Raw genomic sequence first — 21,025 nt, forward strand, 5'->3', positions numbered from 1 at the left:
TAGTAGTAGTACTAGTAGTAGTAGTAATAATATATATTATTATTGGTATAGTTTATTATGTATTTATTCGTATTCTTCCTGAATTCCTTCCTTCGTAGTCTCCTCCTGCGTGTGCTGGCGGCCGCTTCATGGGTCTTAAGGGCGGCTCGCATGCAATTGTGATGTTGCATGACCGCCCTCTCCACGTAAAAGGGTGTGTGTGCGTGCGTGCGTGCGTGCGTGCGTGTGTGTGTGTGTGTGCGTGCGTGTGCGTGTATAAACGTATGAGCGAGCGTGTGCTGCCGGCTGCGCTTTGCGTGTCACCGCCCGAACTGGTGAGCGCCGAAGGCACCCCCACCCCCCTTTTATAAGGGGGAGGGTTTGTGGGGCTGCGTGGGGGGGGGGGGGTCGTGTGACGTCACAGGTGTGTCACGGGTTGCCAGTGTTACCCCACGCACGCAAAAAAACAAACAAACAAAAAAAATAAAAATAATAATAATAATAATAATAATAAATAAAACATTTTTACGCGCACACGCACGCCCACGCACGCAGGCGATAGTGTTGAATAACGGCAGCAGAGGGCGCTCATACCGCATTACAATTTGATGCGGGTCACCGGAAAGGCAAACATGGTCCAAAAACTACACTAAACAAGTAACCGGGTTTGTGCTGGGGAAAAAAAAAAGATCACCCTTCCCATAGTTCATATTTTCAAAACCGCTGGGCGAAATAATAATAATAATAATAATCATAATAATAATCATAATAATAATAATCATCATCATAATAACATGAGCGGGGCTGCCAGCGCACCGAACAATCGGGGAATAATAACGACAGATACTGTAAATTATGACATATTAACAGTTGGGCGAAATAAAAATGAAAACAATAATAACAATAACATGTGCACCTAACAATGGGGGGGGGGGGGGGGTAAAACGACGGATACGGTAACATGACTTATTAATAAATACACAGTTATATTCGTAAACACGCAACTGAACTGAACCGTGACGTGGCGAACACGTGAGGATTACTGGATTTGATTTTATTCACAATTTGTTCCATCATACAACCACAAGGGAATTCAGACGATTGTATCCCACATGCATATCAATAAAATACCTTTCCGTGACCGACGTATCGAAAGCTGTATGAATACTGGTCTGTGACTGTTGTGTCGAAAAGAATGCGACTGAACCCCGCATTTCTTTCCCGCGTCACGCATCCGCCTCAAACAGCCCGTTTTGGGGTTTTTTTTTATAACATTTCACAAACTCTTCCCGGGACACATTTTTTCGTGTATTTAAAAAAAGTACTTGGTAGAATAAACAGACTGTGAACTGAACATATGTGCGGTTTAAATCAATGTGCGTGTGTGTGTGGGGGGGGGGGGGCATGGCAGCTCACATAATTCATATTGGAGGCGACTGATTTACACTTTGCATTACACGAAGATAAGCAATTACGACGCGATGAAATGATTCTTGTCTTCTGACGAGTGACTCGCCCGGAGCCGAGTCTCAAGAGGGTCGGGCCTCCCCCCCCCCCCGTCGCCGGGACGCGGCCAGCGCCGCCCGTGGCCTGCGGGGGGCGGCACCGAGTCCGAGGGGGGACCCGCTCGCCTGTCAAAGCAGGCGAGCGCCTCGGCTCCGCGGCTCACTTACAGAAATGGCGGAGGGGGAGTTGGACGTGGACTCGCTGATTTCCAGGTTACTGGAGGGTGAGTTGGTCGCAGTATTTGTGTACACGCGTGTGTGTGTGTGTGTTTGTGAGAGAGGGGGCACAACTTTTATTTTCGTCGGAAGAGGCTCGACCTGTTCGGTAATCCGGTGTGTGTGCGAGCGGCACTGTTCATACCCGTCCTTACTTCCAACGTTTTCACGCGTGTATGGCCCCGGCGACGTAGCGCTACCGCGACGGGAGACGAGGCGTCGTCCAGGGCTGTCGTTATCGTAGGAGATGTAAACGTTGCCAACGCAAGTGTCGCCATTGAGCCTGTATTGCAGCCACGTAGCAGCTTTCGGAACTTCATAGGCTGTTCTCGCTGTTCTGTCTTGGGTTGAACGTACAATAAAATATCGGAAAAGTATTGATATCGAGGTTTAAGTATTGCGATGTTTGATTTCGTCAATATCGCCCAGCGGCCAGGTGACACTGTATCAGTTTGGATTTAAGTTTGGAGCGTTGAAGGTAAATATTTAGTCGGCCCAGCTGGCCAATTGAATGCAGTTTACATCACACACACACACACACAGCCTGTGCTGATAAACTCCGCCAAGATGAACAGACACGTCAACGATTATGTCCATGGAGGTGATTGGGGACGTTCCATCGTTTTGCGCCGGTGCCCCGTGTGCCCCGTCTTCCTGGCGCGCCGGGCTGCAGAAGGGCCAAGCAGCGCCGCTGGAAAATGGTGCCTCTATTCTGAGCCCGGCCAAAATAGTTTGCTGGCTACGCAGTTGCCTGCTTCTTATTCAGCCTGGGAGGGAACCCAGGTCGGGGGGAAATTAGCCGGATGTGGCCCTAAAGGCTTCCAGATGCGCACTCCCATTTTTATCCGGTTGGCCAGCTCTCGTCGTCCGTTTGCTCTGAATTCAACCCCCGTATTTCAATTTCGTCCGTGCCGTTGCCCGCAGCAGACTGTGCTTTTGCCTATTCCTCCTCAGGAGGTCACCGTTCGGTCCGAAGAGACCCGATTTTTCCCACCGACACGCGGGCATCTCCGGGGCTTATCTCTCGAGATAAGGACCCCAGGCACCCAGGCACCCAGACATTTAAGTTGCTGTGATTCAAACAGGTAAATTGCTTCTAAACGGTTTTTACTTGACACAAATGCAGCTTTGTTTAGTATTTCCTCCTTATGGTAACACTGGCGGGCTACCCTCCTTAAATCAGAGATGGAGAGAGGGGTTTCCTCCCCCTTTAACACAGGGGTCCTCTCTCACTCTTGCGGCCATTCGATGTCAGCGTCCCCCGTAGTTATCATTCACCCTTTCGGGGGGCACACACACGCGCGGGGGGGGGGGGGGGGGGGGGGCGGCGAAGAAGGCCGATCACGTCCACTAATGCCACAGGCTCGCACTCCTTCGTCGCCTTCCTCCGGCTCGCCCCGGCGACTCCCCACGTCGCGTCTCAACAGTCGCTCTTGGCGTCACCTGCAATGTAGAGACGGCGCTCCCGTCGCGGCCGATTTCTACCTCTCCTGACACTTCTGCTGGCGCTTCTCATTCGCCGTACAGAGATGTGCTCCCTGCTTGCCAGCGTACCTGCGAGAATAGTTTGCGCAGGAAAGTAGTCTCGGCAAATATAACTGAAGTTTCCAAGGTGCTTGAAGGAAGGGTTACAATGTTAACGGTATCAAATTACAAGCCATGAAAATCAATGTTCCGTTGCCGCTGAACTTGCAGTTTGCGGACGAGGCTTCGAGGCAGTCATCTTCCCTTTTTGGGCGCAGCACAAGGGGAGCTGTCGGCGTGAATCAGCGTCTTTGTGTTCTTGACGTTTACACCTTGTACCGCGTCGGCGCCGTTGGAATGCGCGCGCAAGCTCCCAGGTTGAGTCTCCCCTCGCGGCCGCGGCCCGTCTGAGCACATCAGAGTCCCGTCGCCGGCGGGGACGGCGGTGCACGCCGCCCGCGTCCCGGTGGGAATCGAGCGTCATTTCAGTGTTTAGGAACTCCCCCGTTCGTGGAATAAAAAAAAACAACAACGTCCCGTTCACCAGAGAGCTTCTTGCGGCCTCTCCACAAGCGTAACACTGTTTGTTTTGGTGTTTCGTAGTCTCTTCCCTCCTGCTCTTGCTGTTTTTCCCCCATTATTTTTTTTTTATTGGTGCTGGGGCGCGTCTATGTTATGGAGTCCGGCTATTCCAGGCCCAACACTAAACCCACACAACGTGGGCTCCGCCAACAACTGGCCCTCTGTTCACCCCTCCATCACAGGTGGCCTGCGGGGCCCCGCGAGACTCGAACGTGGCACAATCAACACCATGGCCCCATACATAAGCCCGCCAAGGAGGGACGGAACGAGGCAGGGAGGAAGGAATGGGATGGGACGGATAGTAAAAGGGAATAAAATGGAAAGTGCTCGAGCGCGCAATGGGCACGCAACCTGAGAGGCGCGCTCCTCGGAATCGAGCCGTCGTCACTCATCTGCACTTTGGAAACGTCCTGCGTTCAGTCCAAGTCCTGTTGAGTGCAGCGCTCCGGGAAAAATCGACCCCGCCGCCGCAGATGTCGGTTCGAGCCGGTCCAGCGGGGAAACCTCCGCCCCTCTTCAAATCTGGAATGAGGACCGGATTAAATGACGGCTGTCCCAAATTACCCATAATCCCTTTTTGGAGCGCCGGGGTCTGAGCCGGCGAACAGCTCAGGCACAAGCAACAAGTGGCCCCCGAGAACTCAAACGGACCAGAAAGCGCTCTTTCCGGCCCACTTACGATGCAGACCCACAAAACAGACCAAGTTCACTTTGAAAGAACGGAGTTTGGTTGGTTTTTCTTTTTTTTTTGTTGTTTTTTTTTTTTAATAAAAGATCGTAAATGTAGAAAAATACCCCAGACCACCAAGATTTAGAGTCCTTAGTTTTGGGTGAGTCGAAGGCAGTTGAACAAGGACCAAGTGGAGACACGGCAGTCACAGTCCACCTTTAATGCGGTTCCGAGCTCGGGACGGGCTTTCATTTTTCTGTTTGTTTTTCGATCCCTCACAATGGTCGCACAGAATAAATGCCGCCCTGCTTGTTGTCGATGCAGAGGATTTCCAGCGCAGCGCCCGCGGGGCTAGCGTGGCACGCCAATGTGGACACAACAAACAACAATGGCGGAGCCTTTGTGGTGTGGCGCGCGCTCCCCCCATGGCACCAAGCGCAGCACAAAGCTCGCCCAGCGCTGCCTTTTTTTTTTTTTTTTTTTTTCTCTCCAATCCCCTCCTCGTCTCCCCGGGGGTGCTGAAACCACTTCTCTGTCCTCTCGACCCTCACTTTCCCGTCACGCCTTCTCGGTCTGTTTCCTTCTTCGCAGTCTCTCACTTTGCCCCCCACCCTCCAATTTCTTCATTTTCAGCACCGCTCTTCTCAATTTCGCCCTTTCTCTCCGCTCACAAAGACGGCCATTCAACTTGCGGGCAAAACAAAACCTCCTCAGAGCCGGAGCATTGCTGGGATTTTCTGCTCCCAAAATCCGGCGCCTCTGCTTCTCGTCCGGAGCGAGGGGGGGGGGTCACAGTTTTCCCGAGGGAGAGACCGCACCGCCGACCCCCGAAAACATGCAGAGTCACAGCAGCTTTAGATGCACAGCGAGTGTTCCCCAGCGCAACCGAATCGAGGGCACAGGGAAGGGATGACAGGCACCCCGCCGGCCCCTCAAGTACAACTCGCTGCCTGTTTGCGGTTTAATTGGTTGTACTACCGGATGCCAATCGGGGAAACTTGAAGTTACGACCGCATCATTTATCAGCCCCGTGTTGACTGTTAACCACCCCCCAGGTTGTTGAAGTGGACTGACTTGGGCTGTGTTTCGTCAGACTGTGTGTGTGTGTGTGTCACTGTCCGATCTCTCTCTCTCTCTCTCTCTCTCTCGCTCGCTCCCTGTCTCCCTCCATCCAGACTGACAGGGCCACTTCCTCTTTCTACCTCCCCACAGGAGCGACCATATATGGTAATGCCTCCAAGGAGCATTCTTCCAGTGATTCACTTTTTTTTTTTTTTTAATCTTCCCTCCCTTTCGTTCTCTCTCTCTCTCTCTCCCCCTCCTTTTCTGACACCACTTATGCGCAAGAGTGAACTCCTGCTTAAAAAAATAATAATGGATGGAAAAACGCTTTGACCTCCTCGACTCCACCTTCGCAGCCAAGGATGCAGACGGGAGTCCGGCTAACCTCTATTTAGCACCCACCCCTCTTTTTTAAGGATATACATTTCTAAGTGTTAACGACACTGCATTTTCACCTTCTTTTGGCAATGGGACTTAAAATGGGAAAGGCGAAACCCCAGCTTGTTGACCATTTGTCCGGCTTGCCTGAAGTCTTGCAGTTTGGGTAAACAATGTTGCAACAGCCCTCTCTCCGCTCCCTCGACAAAAGGCGGGTTTGGCTGTCTTCCCAACCTCCTCTCAGACATTCGGAGAATTCACTTGTGGAGAGTGAAAGGTGGCTGGCGTTTGGGGTCAGGGAACTGAGGGTCGTTGTTGTTTTTTTTTTTGTTTTTTTTTCTTTTATGGTGGGAACCAGCGAGGAGTTGGGGGAGTGGAATGGTGTTGCCGGCTCCCATGGAGGTAACCGGGCGGCTTCTGCGGTTCTTGGCGCGGCAGCGCAGGGAGAGGCAAGGCGGGTTGCATGTAAAGCGGAGAACCTGAAGCCAGTAGCCAGCATTGGCGGGGAAGAAGGGATGGTTTAGATGACTTCAAGAAACATCCGGAAACTTTCCTTTGTTCAGCTTGTCTTGAGGAGCTCAATAATGATGTGTGGATGTGTCAGTGCGAAGCGTCTCTTATACAATAGAACTCTAGCATCCCCTATGCCGCAGGCTCTTACCTTTAAATAACACTGGAACACTACTGTTATTGTTCAGGGGGAAAATTCTCAGAATTTTGAAATCTCAAACTATTTGGAACACCAACTTCGGCACAACACGTGAACACGGTCGACGGTCGAAGAGCTCGTGGTTGAAGTTTCATCCAAATCGATTTGCATACCGGGCAGAAATAAGCGAAAAAACGACCAAATTAGATCCATAACACAGACACAGTCCAATGCATTTCACGCCGAAATATGTCCAATCCCAGCGAAAGTTATCTGGAAGATGTGGTTCGGCGGAGCCTACGAACACGGTTGAGGTTTCGTTTTAAACCGGTGTGTCACAAGGATCTCGTGGTTTAAATTTCATCCAAATCAATACACATACGGAGCAGATGTTAGTGAAAAACCGAACAACTGTCACTCAACGTTTTCAACAGTCTTGATTAACTGACATAGACAAAATGAACGAGATGAGATTCACAGTAAGACACTTTATGACATAATCATACTATTAACCATCAATGTACAGACTCCGATTGAGAATGTCCAGTTGGACCGTGTCCAGTGTGCGGCGTAGACTCGGTCACTCTGTGGTGTTTTGACGTTACCAAACTATCAATTTAGGTGTATATTTATACAGCTTCCTACCTGGTAGAGGTCAGTAGATCTGTTCAATTGATATTTTATCTCCTTAGTCCCCATTACTTTGCCGGATGAATGAAAAATACAACAAAAAGTAGTGCACAAAAACCTGTCACCATGTCCAGTCGAAACCACCGAAATGTGCGAATGGGTGATGCGTTCAAGATCCAGCGGGGGCGCGGGAAAATAGAAGCCGTGGAATGATAACTCACAGGAATACCGCGAGGATTTTCGTATTTCATGGAAGCTTAACTTACCGGAAATGCAAAACAAGGAAAAAATTCAACAAATTAATTACGTACATTCGACAGTTATCGTCGTTATATTTGACGTACACGAGACACAATGCCACCAACCCCCGCTGTCTGAAGGTCAGTCACAATATATAAGAATTTAAAAAACTACTATGGACGTAACTCCACGATGTTTGCACGTTCAGTAAATTGTGATGCATTTCACAGCGACCAAAAAAAACTGATTCGTACCTAAAAAGAATATGCTGTACCCCGTGTATTGTGATATTATATTCCTCCTTGTTTTTGTCTGTTTTAATTATCCCTCATTAGGAATTGTAACATTTGTCGCGTGTTTTGGCATTACAAATGTCATGAAAGGGAGAGAGAGGGAGAGGGGGAGGCTCACACAGCACACCAAAGCACTGCCAAATGAGGGGTGATGAATAACAAAGTGGAGAAGTTCCCATCCATCGAAAGGCTCCTAAAAGAATCGTGTAAACCCACCAGCGCCGCCCACTCTCATTCCAACATGGCCGCCAATGAGGTTGAAGCCCGTCGTCTGTCTCCTCTCACCGCCGTGCAAGTAAACAACTGCTGACACACACTGGTAAATTGTGCTCTAAACTTACTTATACATCACATTTCATGCACATTGCACAAAGACTGTGTGTTTAGGTATAATGTGTGTTTATGTGTAATAAACAGGAAAAAAAAAAAGGAGATGATACAGACGGTAAAAGCGAACACACCAGATAAAATAAATAAAGTGAAAAGATTGGAAACAAAAGATGAAGGATAGAGTGGATAGAAGTGAGATGAGAATTTTTTTTTTCCATCAAAGGAAATAAATAAAAAGCTAAAAAAGGCAAAAATCTGGTTAAAGTGCAATAACTGACTAATTGGGGGTCCAGCCCAAAGGATAGGCCTATAATGTGTGTGTATGTATTTATAAAGCTCCTTACCTTGTAGTTGATCTGTTTTGTTGATATCCGTGGTCCACATTACTTGGCTGGATTAATGGAAAAAAATAATAGGAAATAATCCTTGAAATGTCGACAGAGCGTCCCTCAAAAAAAACTGTAATGTGCGACTCAACGAGAAGTTCAAAATCCAAGGTGGCGTCGGAAAAATAGAAGTCGTGCAATGGTAATTACGCAGGGAAATAATAATGTTTTTCGTTTTACATTGGAAACGTATCTTGCTGTAAAAATGTCATCCGAGGAAAAAACTCAACAAATAAGTGACGGCCACCCGTCACTGAGAGTGCAGCTCTATTTCCACACACACACAACACGGTGAATTCTAACAGTGAGAAGTTCTGGTTTAGAGGCAAACATGGACGTTTGGTTTAAAGGCAGGAGAGCTGCGCTGCGTACGCCGCATAGTGGTTGCTCCTGGAGACGACACACCGGGGGGGAGCCCATGCTGGGTAAAACACGGGAGATCGTGCTGCCTTTCAGAGAACCCGGGAAACTGTAAAACACACCCAACACGACTGAACTGGACCCCGTGTGTTGCTGCCCGTAGCGTCATTTAACAATTGTTAATCGAGATTATTGGTATCTAGACTTGGGCGATTTTTCAATCAAAATTTCAATCGTCCAAACGCATGTAATTGCTATTTACAACGAAAAAAAGTTGCGAACGCTGGTAGTAAAAGGCAAATGAAGTTGAACTGACGCTACCTGTGTCTTCTACTGTAGTAATGTAGTAAAACTGTCACCTTCTGTTGTTGCGGTGGGGTAGCAGATGGGCAGATGCTCTGATAATCTATGATCCTTCCAATGAGTAATTTTAATTTCCCGAAGTGCCACGTTCCTGCATCCAGCCCTGTTGTGATAATTACTATATAAACAGCAGGGTTTTTATGAGACTTGGGCGCAGCGTGCCGCATGTTTGCACAGCGCCGGGGAGCGACATCGCTACTCCAAGTGCCAACGTGACAAAACCCAAACAGTACCCCGGGACGGAAGAATCCTCCGAAATCGTGATCTCCTCCTTTTTTCACAGAGTTTTCACAGTGACCACGACTATAGTCCCTGGCTGAGTTTTATCTACGCGAGAATCCACGATGGACTCTCTGTCACTGTAACTCCTACAGATGCTGCATTCAAGTCACGTCGGCATTTACGATCAAAAACGACTTGCAATCTGTAACATCATAACACCAATCTGTTTTTTATATCCGTAACTACTCTACTTATATTTGAACTTGTGAAAAAATATATTTGGAAAGGGTTTTGAACCAAAGTGCCAGCTAAATGACCTAATTTAGGCTAAATGTTGTACGTTTCAAAGTTAATAAAAACACGTTACGGAAGGAGTTGTCATCAATACATATAATGCAATAATAATGGGAAAATATCAAATACTACAATCTACAAATCTGTATTTTGGTTAAAAAAAAAAAAAAAAAAAATCTGAGAAAAATGTATTTCTAAATCCACAATTTAGAAATGAAGAACCTGAGAGTATTTTATTTATTGTTTTTGTTGTGTGGTTTTATTTTATTTATTTTTTATTTATTTAGGATATTTTAGTATTTAGTATTCTTAAGGATCAAAAGTTCACTGCTATTTGAAAGGGTGTACTTGCATTATTATGGTATTATATTATCATTATATCAGTGGTCAAAAATGGCCTTAAAATGATGGTGTTTATCGCAATTATTTCTGGGACAATATATCGTCCGACAAAGCTGGCTATCGTTACCGGCCTACCTGCATCCATGTTTGTTTACACTCGCTCCCACGCTTGCGTCCATGTGCAGATACCTTAAAGCACCGTGACGTAAAATATTGCCGTAAAGCAGTTCTGCCGCTGATTTGCGACATGAGGGACCGTATGTGCAGCTGTCCTATCACGCGAGTGTGATCAGATCACTTGTTAAACACGGACTACGATCGAACACGGTGAACTGCACTTACGCCGTTTCGGTGTTCTGGCGGATAAAAAAAATAAAATAAATGGTGTGTCATTAATGTCCTTCGACGATTGAACCGTCAATCTGCATGTCAGTCCGCCGGCACTACTCACTGTGCAACACAACCCTAAGAATGAAACTCTTATCGGTGTGGTTTAAATTAATCGTGTATTGAAACACAGGGATGTGATCTCGCCGGCAACAATTACGATTTTATGACATGGCACCCTATTATGATCCTTATCGACATCTTCCCACAAGCGTGGATGCCTGTTGAGAGCAGGAAGTGTTCCCCACCAGGCTGTCAGATGGCTTTTCAGTATTCAGCAGACGAGCGGTGCCACTATATCCATAAATCATCTCCTACCTACCTACCCCAGCCCCCACAGCTCTCATCAACACATTCGGCGGTCTCTGCTGGGTTTCCATGGCGACCAGCTTCGGAAACACCCCTCTCGCTGTCATTCTAACTCCCTCTATATTGGTGGAACGCTGGGATATCTCCTCCACACAAGTCTGTAGCGATCTGATCCGACGTCAAGGTCACCAAATTGCTGGTCGGTCAAGCTCCACGTGTGTCTGTGTCTGTCATTTATCTCACAGATGAAGTGAAAGGGGATCCTCCCAGACAAGTGACTTGTGGTGTTGGTTGAGGTTTCTTAGGTGTGTGTGTTGTCCTACGTCGGGCCCTCCCCGCGTCAGCTGAATCAACACAGACTTGCAAACACGCCACGCCCAAGAGAAGGTAGAGTGCGAATTCACTCCTGAGGGCACTATCTGCACGGGCACAATCAAATTCTCTCTCTCTCTCTCTCGCAGCACTCCCTTCCCTCACACCTTTCTTCCGGTGTGTGCGCACAGACTGCACCCTGCTCAAGTGTCGCCATTACTAAAGCAATGAATGAAAGACGTCGTGGCTTTCAGAGTGTTCAAGTACTTCGTGACAATGTTGTCACCGACACCAAATATCACAAACTCTTTCACCAAAATCTAAATGTGGATTATTTGATGATATTTTGGGGGCGGCTAGTGGTGAAGATATTTACACACAAGAAACACAATTGTTGACCAAGCAGGTAGAGGCGTCGATTAGAAAAGCTAGAGCTAGTTTCAGAAATGCGCATTGCTTTACTACAATGCAGCCCGAAAGACACCTGTAAGACACCTGTGGCGGACCAAGGGGGCGCTGCAGACAGGCGGTTCAGGATCCCATCCCGGGGCCGCTCTGCCGCTGGGGATCCGGGGAACCAAGGGAGGAGCTCCCCTGATTCGTCCGATCCCCCGGCAGCTGAGCTCAGCGCCGGCTTGACCACGCCCCCTTGGTCCGCCACAACATTGAACCAAATGACATTAACCAAAGTCCCAGGTGTTATTAGGGCTGCACTAGGGGTGTTAATAATTAATCGTCTTAAGATTTTGTCTTATGGATAACAACTGAATAATCTGGGGTCTTGTTGTTATTGTGTCAACGGGAGTCTTTGCAGCGGAGGGTGCTCCAAGAAAAAATTATAATTTTAAAATAAAAATACCCAGCCAGGAAGTAGTAGTACTCACCGGAACAAAAGGGGGCAGTCGAGAGAAAAAATGCCCAGTGGAGAAGGAAGTAGAAGTAGACGGACGCTTCCAGAGGAACGCCAAACAACAAACATGGTTACGCATCGAAAACGAGAGGTTGCCGATGCAAAGGAGGCTACAATGTACTATGTTGATACTATGTTATACTATACTAACAATACACTACTATGCATTGTTCCTCAACAAGTAATGCTGCGTTCTGGTGGAACACGGTAGACGGGAACGGGATAACGGCACGGGGGGAGGGGGAAAAGAATCCCGGCGCGAGGGAGATGTACGACGGAAAAACTAAACGGGCGATATGTTGCTCTGGTGATGACTCCAATATTTAGATAAATAGTTTACATTTTGAAATGAAATGAAATGAGAGGAATTGCTCCTCGCACCAAATCACTAAATCTCTGCGGTCCACGACGTGGCATCGGTCCCCACGCACCGTAGCGCCATCGCCTGGTGGCATCATTAGCTTTTACGTTGTCAATTAAACGACGGTTGTTTGTTATGGTGAACAACTATCAATCCGGGAAACTCACTTGAATTTGCATCTCTGGGCTGCACGATTAATCGCACAGGAAGAGCTGAAAATAGAAGATAGGGCTGCGACAGTTAATGTTTGGTTTTGTTTTTTTGTTTTCATCGTGTGGATAATAGTGCTTCTAGGCCTGTGAAATCGTATCCACAAAGCCTCCTTTTACAACCCGGGATTTTCGTCTTATTCAAAATCTTTCAGCCCGAGACGAGGTAGATAGATAGATAGTGTCTCGTATCACTGTATTATCAATATTATGATGCCCCGCCCGGCTCCATGTTAAAAGCCAGTCATGCCCCTACCCTCCACAGGCCGCTGTTTACACAATATTGTATTTTGCATGGAGGGCCCTGCGTTTTAAGAATGCTCTAAATATAGCCCAGCCTCACCGTTTGGGTCATTGAGGAGGGTGTGCATGCATGCGGGGACCAGGTTCAGTTTGGCTGGGGTTGGGGTAAAGAAAGGTTGGGTGCTGGGATGGAATAGCGCGGGGGTCACGTTGCACCGGCAGCGTGTACTCTGCGGAACGGCACATCGAGCACGGAATCCTGTCGTCACCTCAAGGTCAATAAACAACGCTGGAAAGTCACGATCGAGTTCAGTGATTATAGATGTACCTTTTTGTTTTGATTTGTTTTTTGTTTTTAGTCGCAGGCGCCTCAGATAATCCAAGCCGGCTATACTGATTTGACCCAGTTATCTGTTTTTACCGAGTGCGAGCGTTTCCAGCCTGGGCTGGTGTCATCTGACAAGCCGCAGTCTTAGTCAGCTCTCCGCAGCTCGGCCGCACTGCTCCCTCCATTAAGAATGCTTGCGGGGAGGGGGGTGTGTTCTCCGAAAGCTCCTGCATCAACATGGCCGGTGCCCACTCAGGCTATTTCTGGCTCTGCCTCTGTTGGATAAACTCTGCCTCCTGTATTTTTGGTTTTTGAAGTTCACACGGAAAAATAATAACTCAAGCCGAAGCTGGGGGGCCTCGCGGGGCCCACGTGCTCAGTGTTGTAGCGACAAACACCGGCGAAGCCCTGAGAAAGACTCAAAGATACGGGGTCGGGGGGGTGTTAAGTATAAAAATTATAAAAAATAAAAAATTCATAATATATAATTATGTATTTTATGTTCCAGGTACATACATTATGTATTATATGAATTGAATCGATAAGATTTCAAATCAAACAGTTAACTGAACACTGAACACGGAAGGGAGTACAGATCCAACATGGCGGCGCCCTGCTGCAGATTGTTCAACTGTCGCCTTTCCCGTTTGCCTGGGTCCAGACCTTCCGAATCCACCGAATCGACTAATTATTCTGAAGATGGAAACCGAGTGCAATGAGTTGACAATCCTGTCTGATGTCAGGCTACTCGAAGGAATATGTCAATGCTGCTAGCGGAGCGCAATTGTTTTTTCCCGTGAAAGTAGCCTACATGTCTTCATATTCTATTTTTGTTATGCTACAAGAATGGCCCTCTCAATTGTAACAATACACTTTTCATTGAGGAATATAACATGCATATTTGTATATCGTAACATATTTAGTTTTTATGTTATAAGTTAAGCGATGATCGTTAAGGTAAACAGCTGTTGATTAAGGAAATTCCTTTAAATGTGCATCCCTTCACATACGTGTTGTGGCAAAATTAGTGGTCGACCCATGTGGGTTTTTTAATGGCCGATGCAGATATTTAGAGATCAGTGCGGCTGATGCCCCACAAAATTGCGTAACTTAAATGGACATTTATTCAACACTAATGTCCTTGTCTGCATTGTCTGTTTGCTTAAGTAGATCTGCACTCTGTCTGTCTTTATTTCAAATGAAAATAATTTCATTTGTAACTCAGGTAAAATTATTTCATTTATTTTGTTAGAAATTTCGCCAAATCCTGATGAACGTGAAATGATACTCACTTGTGTTTTTACTTGATGACGTCATCTCTCTGCTGCACCCAGTTTGCATTGCGGTTGAGTGAGAGGAGACGGGGCTATGTGGGCACTGCAGCGGTGTGTCAACTGACTGTTGGAGCCATTCGATTGTGTATTTTTTAAATTTATTAAAAAGTAATTTAATAATTGATTATAAATCTTTTGGCTAACGTTTGCGAATCAATTCACATGCGATGAGTAATAAAGTCACATATAAGTTCATCCACTTCGTTGCACAGTGAACACACAGAGAAATATTCCCACGACTGCACGGGCGTGTCTCCCCTTCCCCGACGGTGTTTCACTGCGTGTACAAGGGAGAGTGCGCCTTTGACGCCATTCTCACCCTGTGTACCCTAAGTCCACAGACTTAAGTGAAGTGAAAGTGGAAAATAAACACGACCATCACAGTCTGAATGTCCTCGAGTGCAGAGTCTCAATTGAGGAAAAGAAAACCCACTTGAAAAAAATGTCATGCTTTATTCGACTAAAAACATTAAAGTTTTTCCACTATCCTACCATCAGTAGATTATAAATTTGGATACACAACGAAGGCTTTGAATGGCTGTTTCTAGTATCAAATACGGGATTTTTTTGGTAGGAAAATATTCTCACGGTCACTTGTAAGAAACCCAGAGCGTCTTGTCTTTGTGGAGGACACGTCAATGGGGTTTTTTTTGGGGGGGGGGGGGGGGGGGGGGTTTGATAGTGCTTATCCTTCCTCGCTGCGCGCAACTCCGTTGTTTTCAACCGACTTCGCTTTCCACCCCCTCACCGCAGTGCGAGGATGCCGTCCCGGGAAGATCGTTCAGATGACGGAGGCCGAGGTGCGCGGCCTCTGCATCAAGTCCCGCGAGATCTTCCTCAGCCAGCCCATCCTCCTGGAGCTGGAGGCGCCGCTCAAAATCTGCGGTGAGAGAGATGTGGTTTCCAGTGACAGGTTCAGCATTGTTCTAATTCAATGTCAAAAAGAAAGTGAAGCCAACATCATCTTACATCTGTTTTGACATCAATGTTGTTTTTTTTCCCCCACTTTGGTTTGTTTTCGCCACTCAATATTTTTGTGTTTTGGGTATTTTAATACAATATTCTATCTCTTTCCTATCGTTTCTCAGGCTGGGTTGAAGAGATTGATACTCTGAAACAATTAAATTCCATTGTTTCAATTTCTGAACCGATCCGACAATGGAAACGATCGATACGATCGTTTGAAATCACAGCCGTCATCATTTACGTTTTAAAACGTTCCGTCCAGGCGACATCCACGGCCAGTACACAGACCTGCTGCGGCTCTTTGAGTACGGCGGCTTCCCGCCGGAGGCCAACTACCTGTTCCTGGGCGACTACGTGGACCGAGGGAAGCAGTCCCTGGAGACCATCTGCCTGCTGCTGGCCTACAAGATCAAATACCCCGAGAACTTCTTCCTGCTGCGGGGGAACCACGAGTGCGCCTCCATCAACCGAATCTACGGCTTCTACGACGAGTGTAAGCCACGCAGAGCGGCTCCTTTGCACGCGTAGACCCCTTCACTGCCTGGGTGGAGTCAGTCCATAGAACTCGGGCTTAAGCGTTTTATTCCATTCTATGCCAGAAAATTGAAAGTTGAGCTCTCTCTCTCTCTCTCTGCAGGCAAGCGCCGATTCAACATCAAGCTGTGGAAGACCTTCACGGACTGCTTCAACTGCTTGCCCATCGCCGCCATCGTGGACGAGAAGATCTTCTGCTGCCACGGAGGTCAGCCACCTCCCCGAGACGCGCTTGCGCTTGCGCTGATACGTACGGTATCTCCGGAAAAACGGAGCGTGCACACTTTGGATGGAATCAACTGAGGAATTGGGGGAGAAACGACGAAACCAAACAAAGGATTAAACGCATGCATATATAATCATATTTTTCATATTTCCCATTTTCTAATTATATATTTGACCTTTATTATGTAACACCCACATTTTATGATAAGCATTCTTGGTTGTATGCCGTTCTCATTACATATTGCGACGCATTCAAGATGTTTATCATAAAATGCGGCAAGTTATCACAATATGTTGGTGTTATTACAAGCAAGTCATTTTTTCTCCTTTTATGGAGAGTAAAATAGTAGTGTATTATTACACTGTATTGTAACCCTAACCCTCTAAAAATGGACAAAAAAGGCGATTTATTTATTTGAATGACCTATTTGGATCAACTAAAAGAAAGAGTAACGATGGTGACGGTCCGAAGAAAACAGGTTACTATGGGGGGAAAACAAAACTTACACTATACTACGGTATAATCAAACTAACTAACTAACTATACAGAAACAAAATGTTCCAAAATCAGCAGTGACTGTTGGCGCTGGTTTCAGTTTGCCAGGAAGGTCGCTGGAGCATTTAGGGGACAGTGGCTAAAAGCCTCAACAAGCTTTTGTTTTTCACCCTAGAGGCAGGTAATGGACTGAAGAGAACATCTGTCCTTCTGCTGGTGCAGTTGATGCTGTTGTTGTTGTTAGATGAGGTCACATCAGCTCACATAAAAAAAACAACAAACGCATTAATAAGAATTAAAATAGAAAGGCAGACGAAATGCCATGAATCGAAAAATCAGCTATAAGGTAGAAACACTTGAAAATAAACAAACCTGAAAATGTACAATAAACCAGAAAATAGGCACGATACTTATTATATCGTCCCTTTTTGAGGGTTTATTTTGAGGGTTTAGCTAATGATTAAAAAAAAAAAAAAATGTATAGAAGCCTAAAAATTATCAAAATAAACCTAGAAAGCTCAAAGATAGAAGGATTTAGCAGTATACGTTAAACCTTAAAATATAGATCAATTTACTGACAAATATAAATTTGCCAGTAAATTGATTTGCAATAAACAAACAATAAAAAATAAACATGTGAGTCGAGCATATTGCATAATGTAAAAAAAATTAAGAAAAATTTGGTAATATGCTGTATCAACAATTCACATCCTGACGAAATAGGAAGTTGTGCAAATCTGTATGAATCTATAGCGATTAAAAACCTCCCTCTTTATTTAATCTCAGCCACCAAAATCTCTAACCCTGCGCGGTGTTAAAAAAAAACAAACAAAAAAAAACCAGGTCAGGTTTTCCAGTGCACCGACGCTAATGCCCTGCGCAAGTTTTTCCTTTTTTTTGGAAGGAGATTTGATCCACTCTGCCTCCCTCTCCCCTCCACCAGGACTCTCTCCTGACCTGCAGTCCATGGAGCAGATCAGACGCATAATGAGGCCGACAGACGTGCCCGACACAGGTAGCACGCACACGCAGGTCTATAGGAAATAAGCAATTATGTACTAAGTTACACAACAAGTACTAGTTAATTACAGAGTCGACGGTGTTATAACAGCGTAACCCCACCCAATAACACTATTGAACCATAGCAACATTTTGTCCTCAGGGTATTGTATGTTTTGTTCTTCTGCCATTTTTCTGTGATAAACAGATAAACAGTTGGATAGGATGGGAACCCACATTTGAATAAGGCCCGGGTGGAAATTAGCAAGATAGTTAAACTTGCCTTACAAGGCAGGGCTCAACGCTGACTTTTAAAAGTGGCTGCCAGACAGGCAACAGCCTTCGGTTGTCGAAAAACGAAAATTTCGGCTGCCATTTTTAGACAGTGCGGTTGACATTTTCACTCGTTTTCATCTTTCCATTTAAAAGTAGCTCCCCTCCAGATGAGATCTGAGTCGCGCTCATTATCAATGGCGTCCGTCTACAAAGATAAGAACTGGTTGTCGTATTGTAACGTAGCCAACGGGTTTTTCCCCGAGTTCCCCGGAACTGTCACTTCCGACGAGCATTCGTTTTCCAAGCCTGTGAGCGCAGCATCGCCCCCTGCTTTGGAGCGTCTTGACGGGCCACGAGTTAATCGATTGTGGATGGCGGCGGGAGCAGCATGCGCCGAAAAGGGTCGTTTGCATCCCTGGCTGTAATAACCTCCACTGCCGTCCACTGTGATTAAATCCTGGGCTGACAGCTCTGCCAGCAGCCCGGCAGGTGACACACTCCGCGGTGCGACGGGATTTTATAATTGATCTACGAGCAGGACGCACGAGTTTACTTTTGACTGTTTCCACGTGACCTGGCGACGAATAAAAAGGCGTTAAAAAGTGCAAGTCCGCACGTCAATAGACGCACCGACACAGGTGAGTGTTCTTGTCCCGACTGTAACAGCGAGGTTTAGATATCGCTCAGGCAACAAACGCGTTTATTTCGGGGCGCACGGGTTGCCATCCCGATTTATGTTAAAAAGTGGTTGCCAAAGGGGGCAACCGGACGCACCACAAAATGGTTGCCAGTCGACGCAATCCGGCCGCCGAGGGCAACAGTTACTGTCAAGCTCTGGAGGGCATCCATCCCACTCACCTAGAATAGCTTTCCATCTTGTGTGTCCTGAAGTGTTTCCCAACCTCCTTGCGATGAAAACTCCCACGGCACTATAGCACGATTCTGTTTACCATTAGAAACATCGGAAACATGTAGAACTGTGATTGTTATTATTATTATTATTATACTTATTATTATTATTATGGCCTAATGGTGATGCAAGACTCGCAGATGATTTGTTCGTAGCGAACAAATCTTTTAAATGACTCCGCGAGTCGACTCACAAACCAAAAATCATTACTGGGGATTAAATTGAAGTCTAGGAAATGAGGCGTAATTCATATTAAAGTAACTCCATCAAAATCAATCATTTCGATGGAGTTAAAGGACTCCCGTGAAACCCGTTTACAACTCAAGCCTGCTAGTGAGTCTGGTTAGGGTTACTACATTATACCAACTGAATCAAACACATTTTTTATATATATATATTTTTTTTTTTGAGAGACTCAGACTCCCAAAAAAAACCATACAAAAAAAACCAAAAAAAAAAAAACCCACTCATCACTGCGAATAGCTGTCACTCCCGGAATGAAACTTCTTCTGCCGCAGCCTCGCAATCCTTCGACGCTGTGCGTCTTTAACTCCGGGTTCAATCTGAAAGGAGCCCCCGGTTCCCTCCAGGCGGCCTTATAAGGCCTGCAGCCTCCAGCCGGCGGCAGCCTCCGTCGCTCAGGCCCCAAAATGGTCTCCCTCTCCCCCTGGGGCCCCGGACGCGGTGGGAGGGCTGGAGGAATACTTATGATCCCAATAATCACACACGGCGAGGGCCAGTGTGCAATTCGTACAAGCCCTACAAAACTTTCGGCAGCGTCGTTAAGTTCTCGACGTAGGTTGACGCCTTAATCCCCGAAGTCGTACGATGATGAACGCCGGTGCGGATTTTTGGGTGCGTCTCCCCCCCCCCAGGCCTGCTGTGCGACCTGCTGTGGTCGGACCCCGACAAGGACGTGCAGGGCTGGGGCGAGAACGACCGGGGCGTCTCCTTCACCTTCGGCGCCGACGTGGTCAGCAAGTTCCTCAACCGCCACGACCTGGACCTCATCTGCAGAGCCCACCAGGTACAGCGCCGCGTCCAAACAGCGCACGCCCCCTACGGTTGAAGAGCCACGTCCTCGCGTCTAACCCCACCCTCCCCCACAGGTGGTGGAGGACGGCTACGAGTTCTTCGCCAAGAGGCAGCTGGTGACGCTGTTCTCGGCGCCCAACTACTGCGGGGAGTTTGACAACGCCGGCGGCATGATGAGCGTGGACGAGACCCTGATGTGCTCCTTCCAGGTTGGCGGCCAAAGGATGCCTGTGGAGAAGGGTGGTGGCAATTGTCCATTAGAAACGTGATGTCATTGTCCAACAATAGGCACGAGACGACCCCATTGGGGACCTGACCTCAGGCTGTGACCACGCGGAGTTTGTTCACTTGGGTTTGAGTGGAGAGGGCTGAGGTGTTTAAAGAGCTTTCAAACCGTATCTCACGGCGCGGTAACACGGCACCGTTTTGATTTTGTCGTCTAGATCCTGAAGCCGTCCGAGAAGAAAGCGAAGTACCAGTACGGCGGGATGAACGCCGGCCGGCCAGTCACCCCTCCCCGCACAGCGCAGCCCCCGAAGAAGCGGTGAAGGAAGGACGGACGGGGGGGTGGGGGGGAACAAACGGACAGAGGGGTTGAGTTTTGAATGAGCGGCAGCCCCCCCCCCCCCCCGGCAGCTTCTTCAAAAATAACGACAGAAAGTCACAGACAGAGCCGCTGCGACAGCTTTGATTTGGGTTTTCCTTTCCATTGCGCTCGGCGAACTGTCCACACACACAAACACACACACACACACACACACACAAAAAGCTTTCTCTCCGCATCGGCGTAACCTCAATGTTTTTAAGAAAGAATGTGTTTAAACGATAAAAGAAATATATAAATTAGGAAAGGGGAGTCGTTCTGTTGCCAGATCACGTTTTCCTTGTTTCCCGCTTCTACAACAGAACGACAAGTAGTTCAGTTTGACTGTACAACCCCACCACGCCAACACACACACACACACACGCGCGCGCGCACACGTTTGACAACTGCTGGGTTTTTCAATAAATAACTTTGCAGAATAAATCTCTCCTGGATGCCCTGCGTCCTTCTTCTTCAAAGTGAATGTCCTGTCAGCTGTGGTTTTTTGGGTTTTTTTTTTTTTTTTTACTAGTTCCTTGGGAAACGATGGGATTCAAGCCTTAGTATCCAACTGTGGTTTGATCGTCACGTTCACAATGAGCCTCCGGCTCTCGTAATAACACGTTATAGAAATAAATACAAA

General features: G+C 47.0%; 1 protein-coding gene across 1 annotated transcript; it reads left to right on the forward strand.

Annotated features, from left to right (window-relative positions):
* The first annotated feature begins 1,597 nt into the window (after positions 1-1,597).
* On the forward strand, positions 1,598-20,866 carry LOC307246872 (serine/threonine-protein phosphatase PP1-beta catalytic subunit). The gene is made up of 8 exons (XM_080022909.1): positions 1,598-1,708; positions 15,112-15,243; positions 15,587-15,817; positions 15,962-16,066; positions 17,523-17,594; positions 19,640-19,791; positions 19,874-20,008; positions 20,243-20,866. The coding sequence occupies exons 1-8, from the start codon at positions 1,657-1,659 to the stop codon at positions 20,345-20,347; spliced, it is 984 nt and encodes a 327-aa protein (XP_079879035.1). The 5' UTR covers positions 1,598-1,656; the 3' UTR covers positions 20,348-20,866.
* Positions 20,867-21,025: the final 159 nt, after the last annotated feature.

The sequence above is a fragment of the Zeus faber genome (assembly GCF_960531495.2).
Source record: "Zeus faber genome assembly, chromosome: 22".
NCBI lineage: Eukaryota > Metazoa > Chordata > Actinopteri > Zeiformes > Zeidae > Zeus > Zeus faber.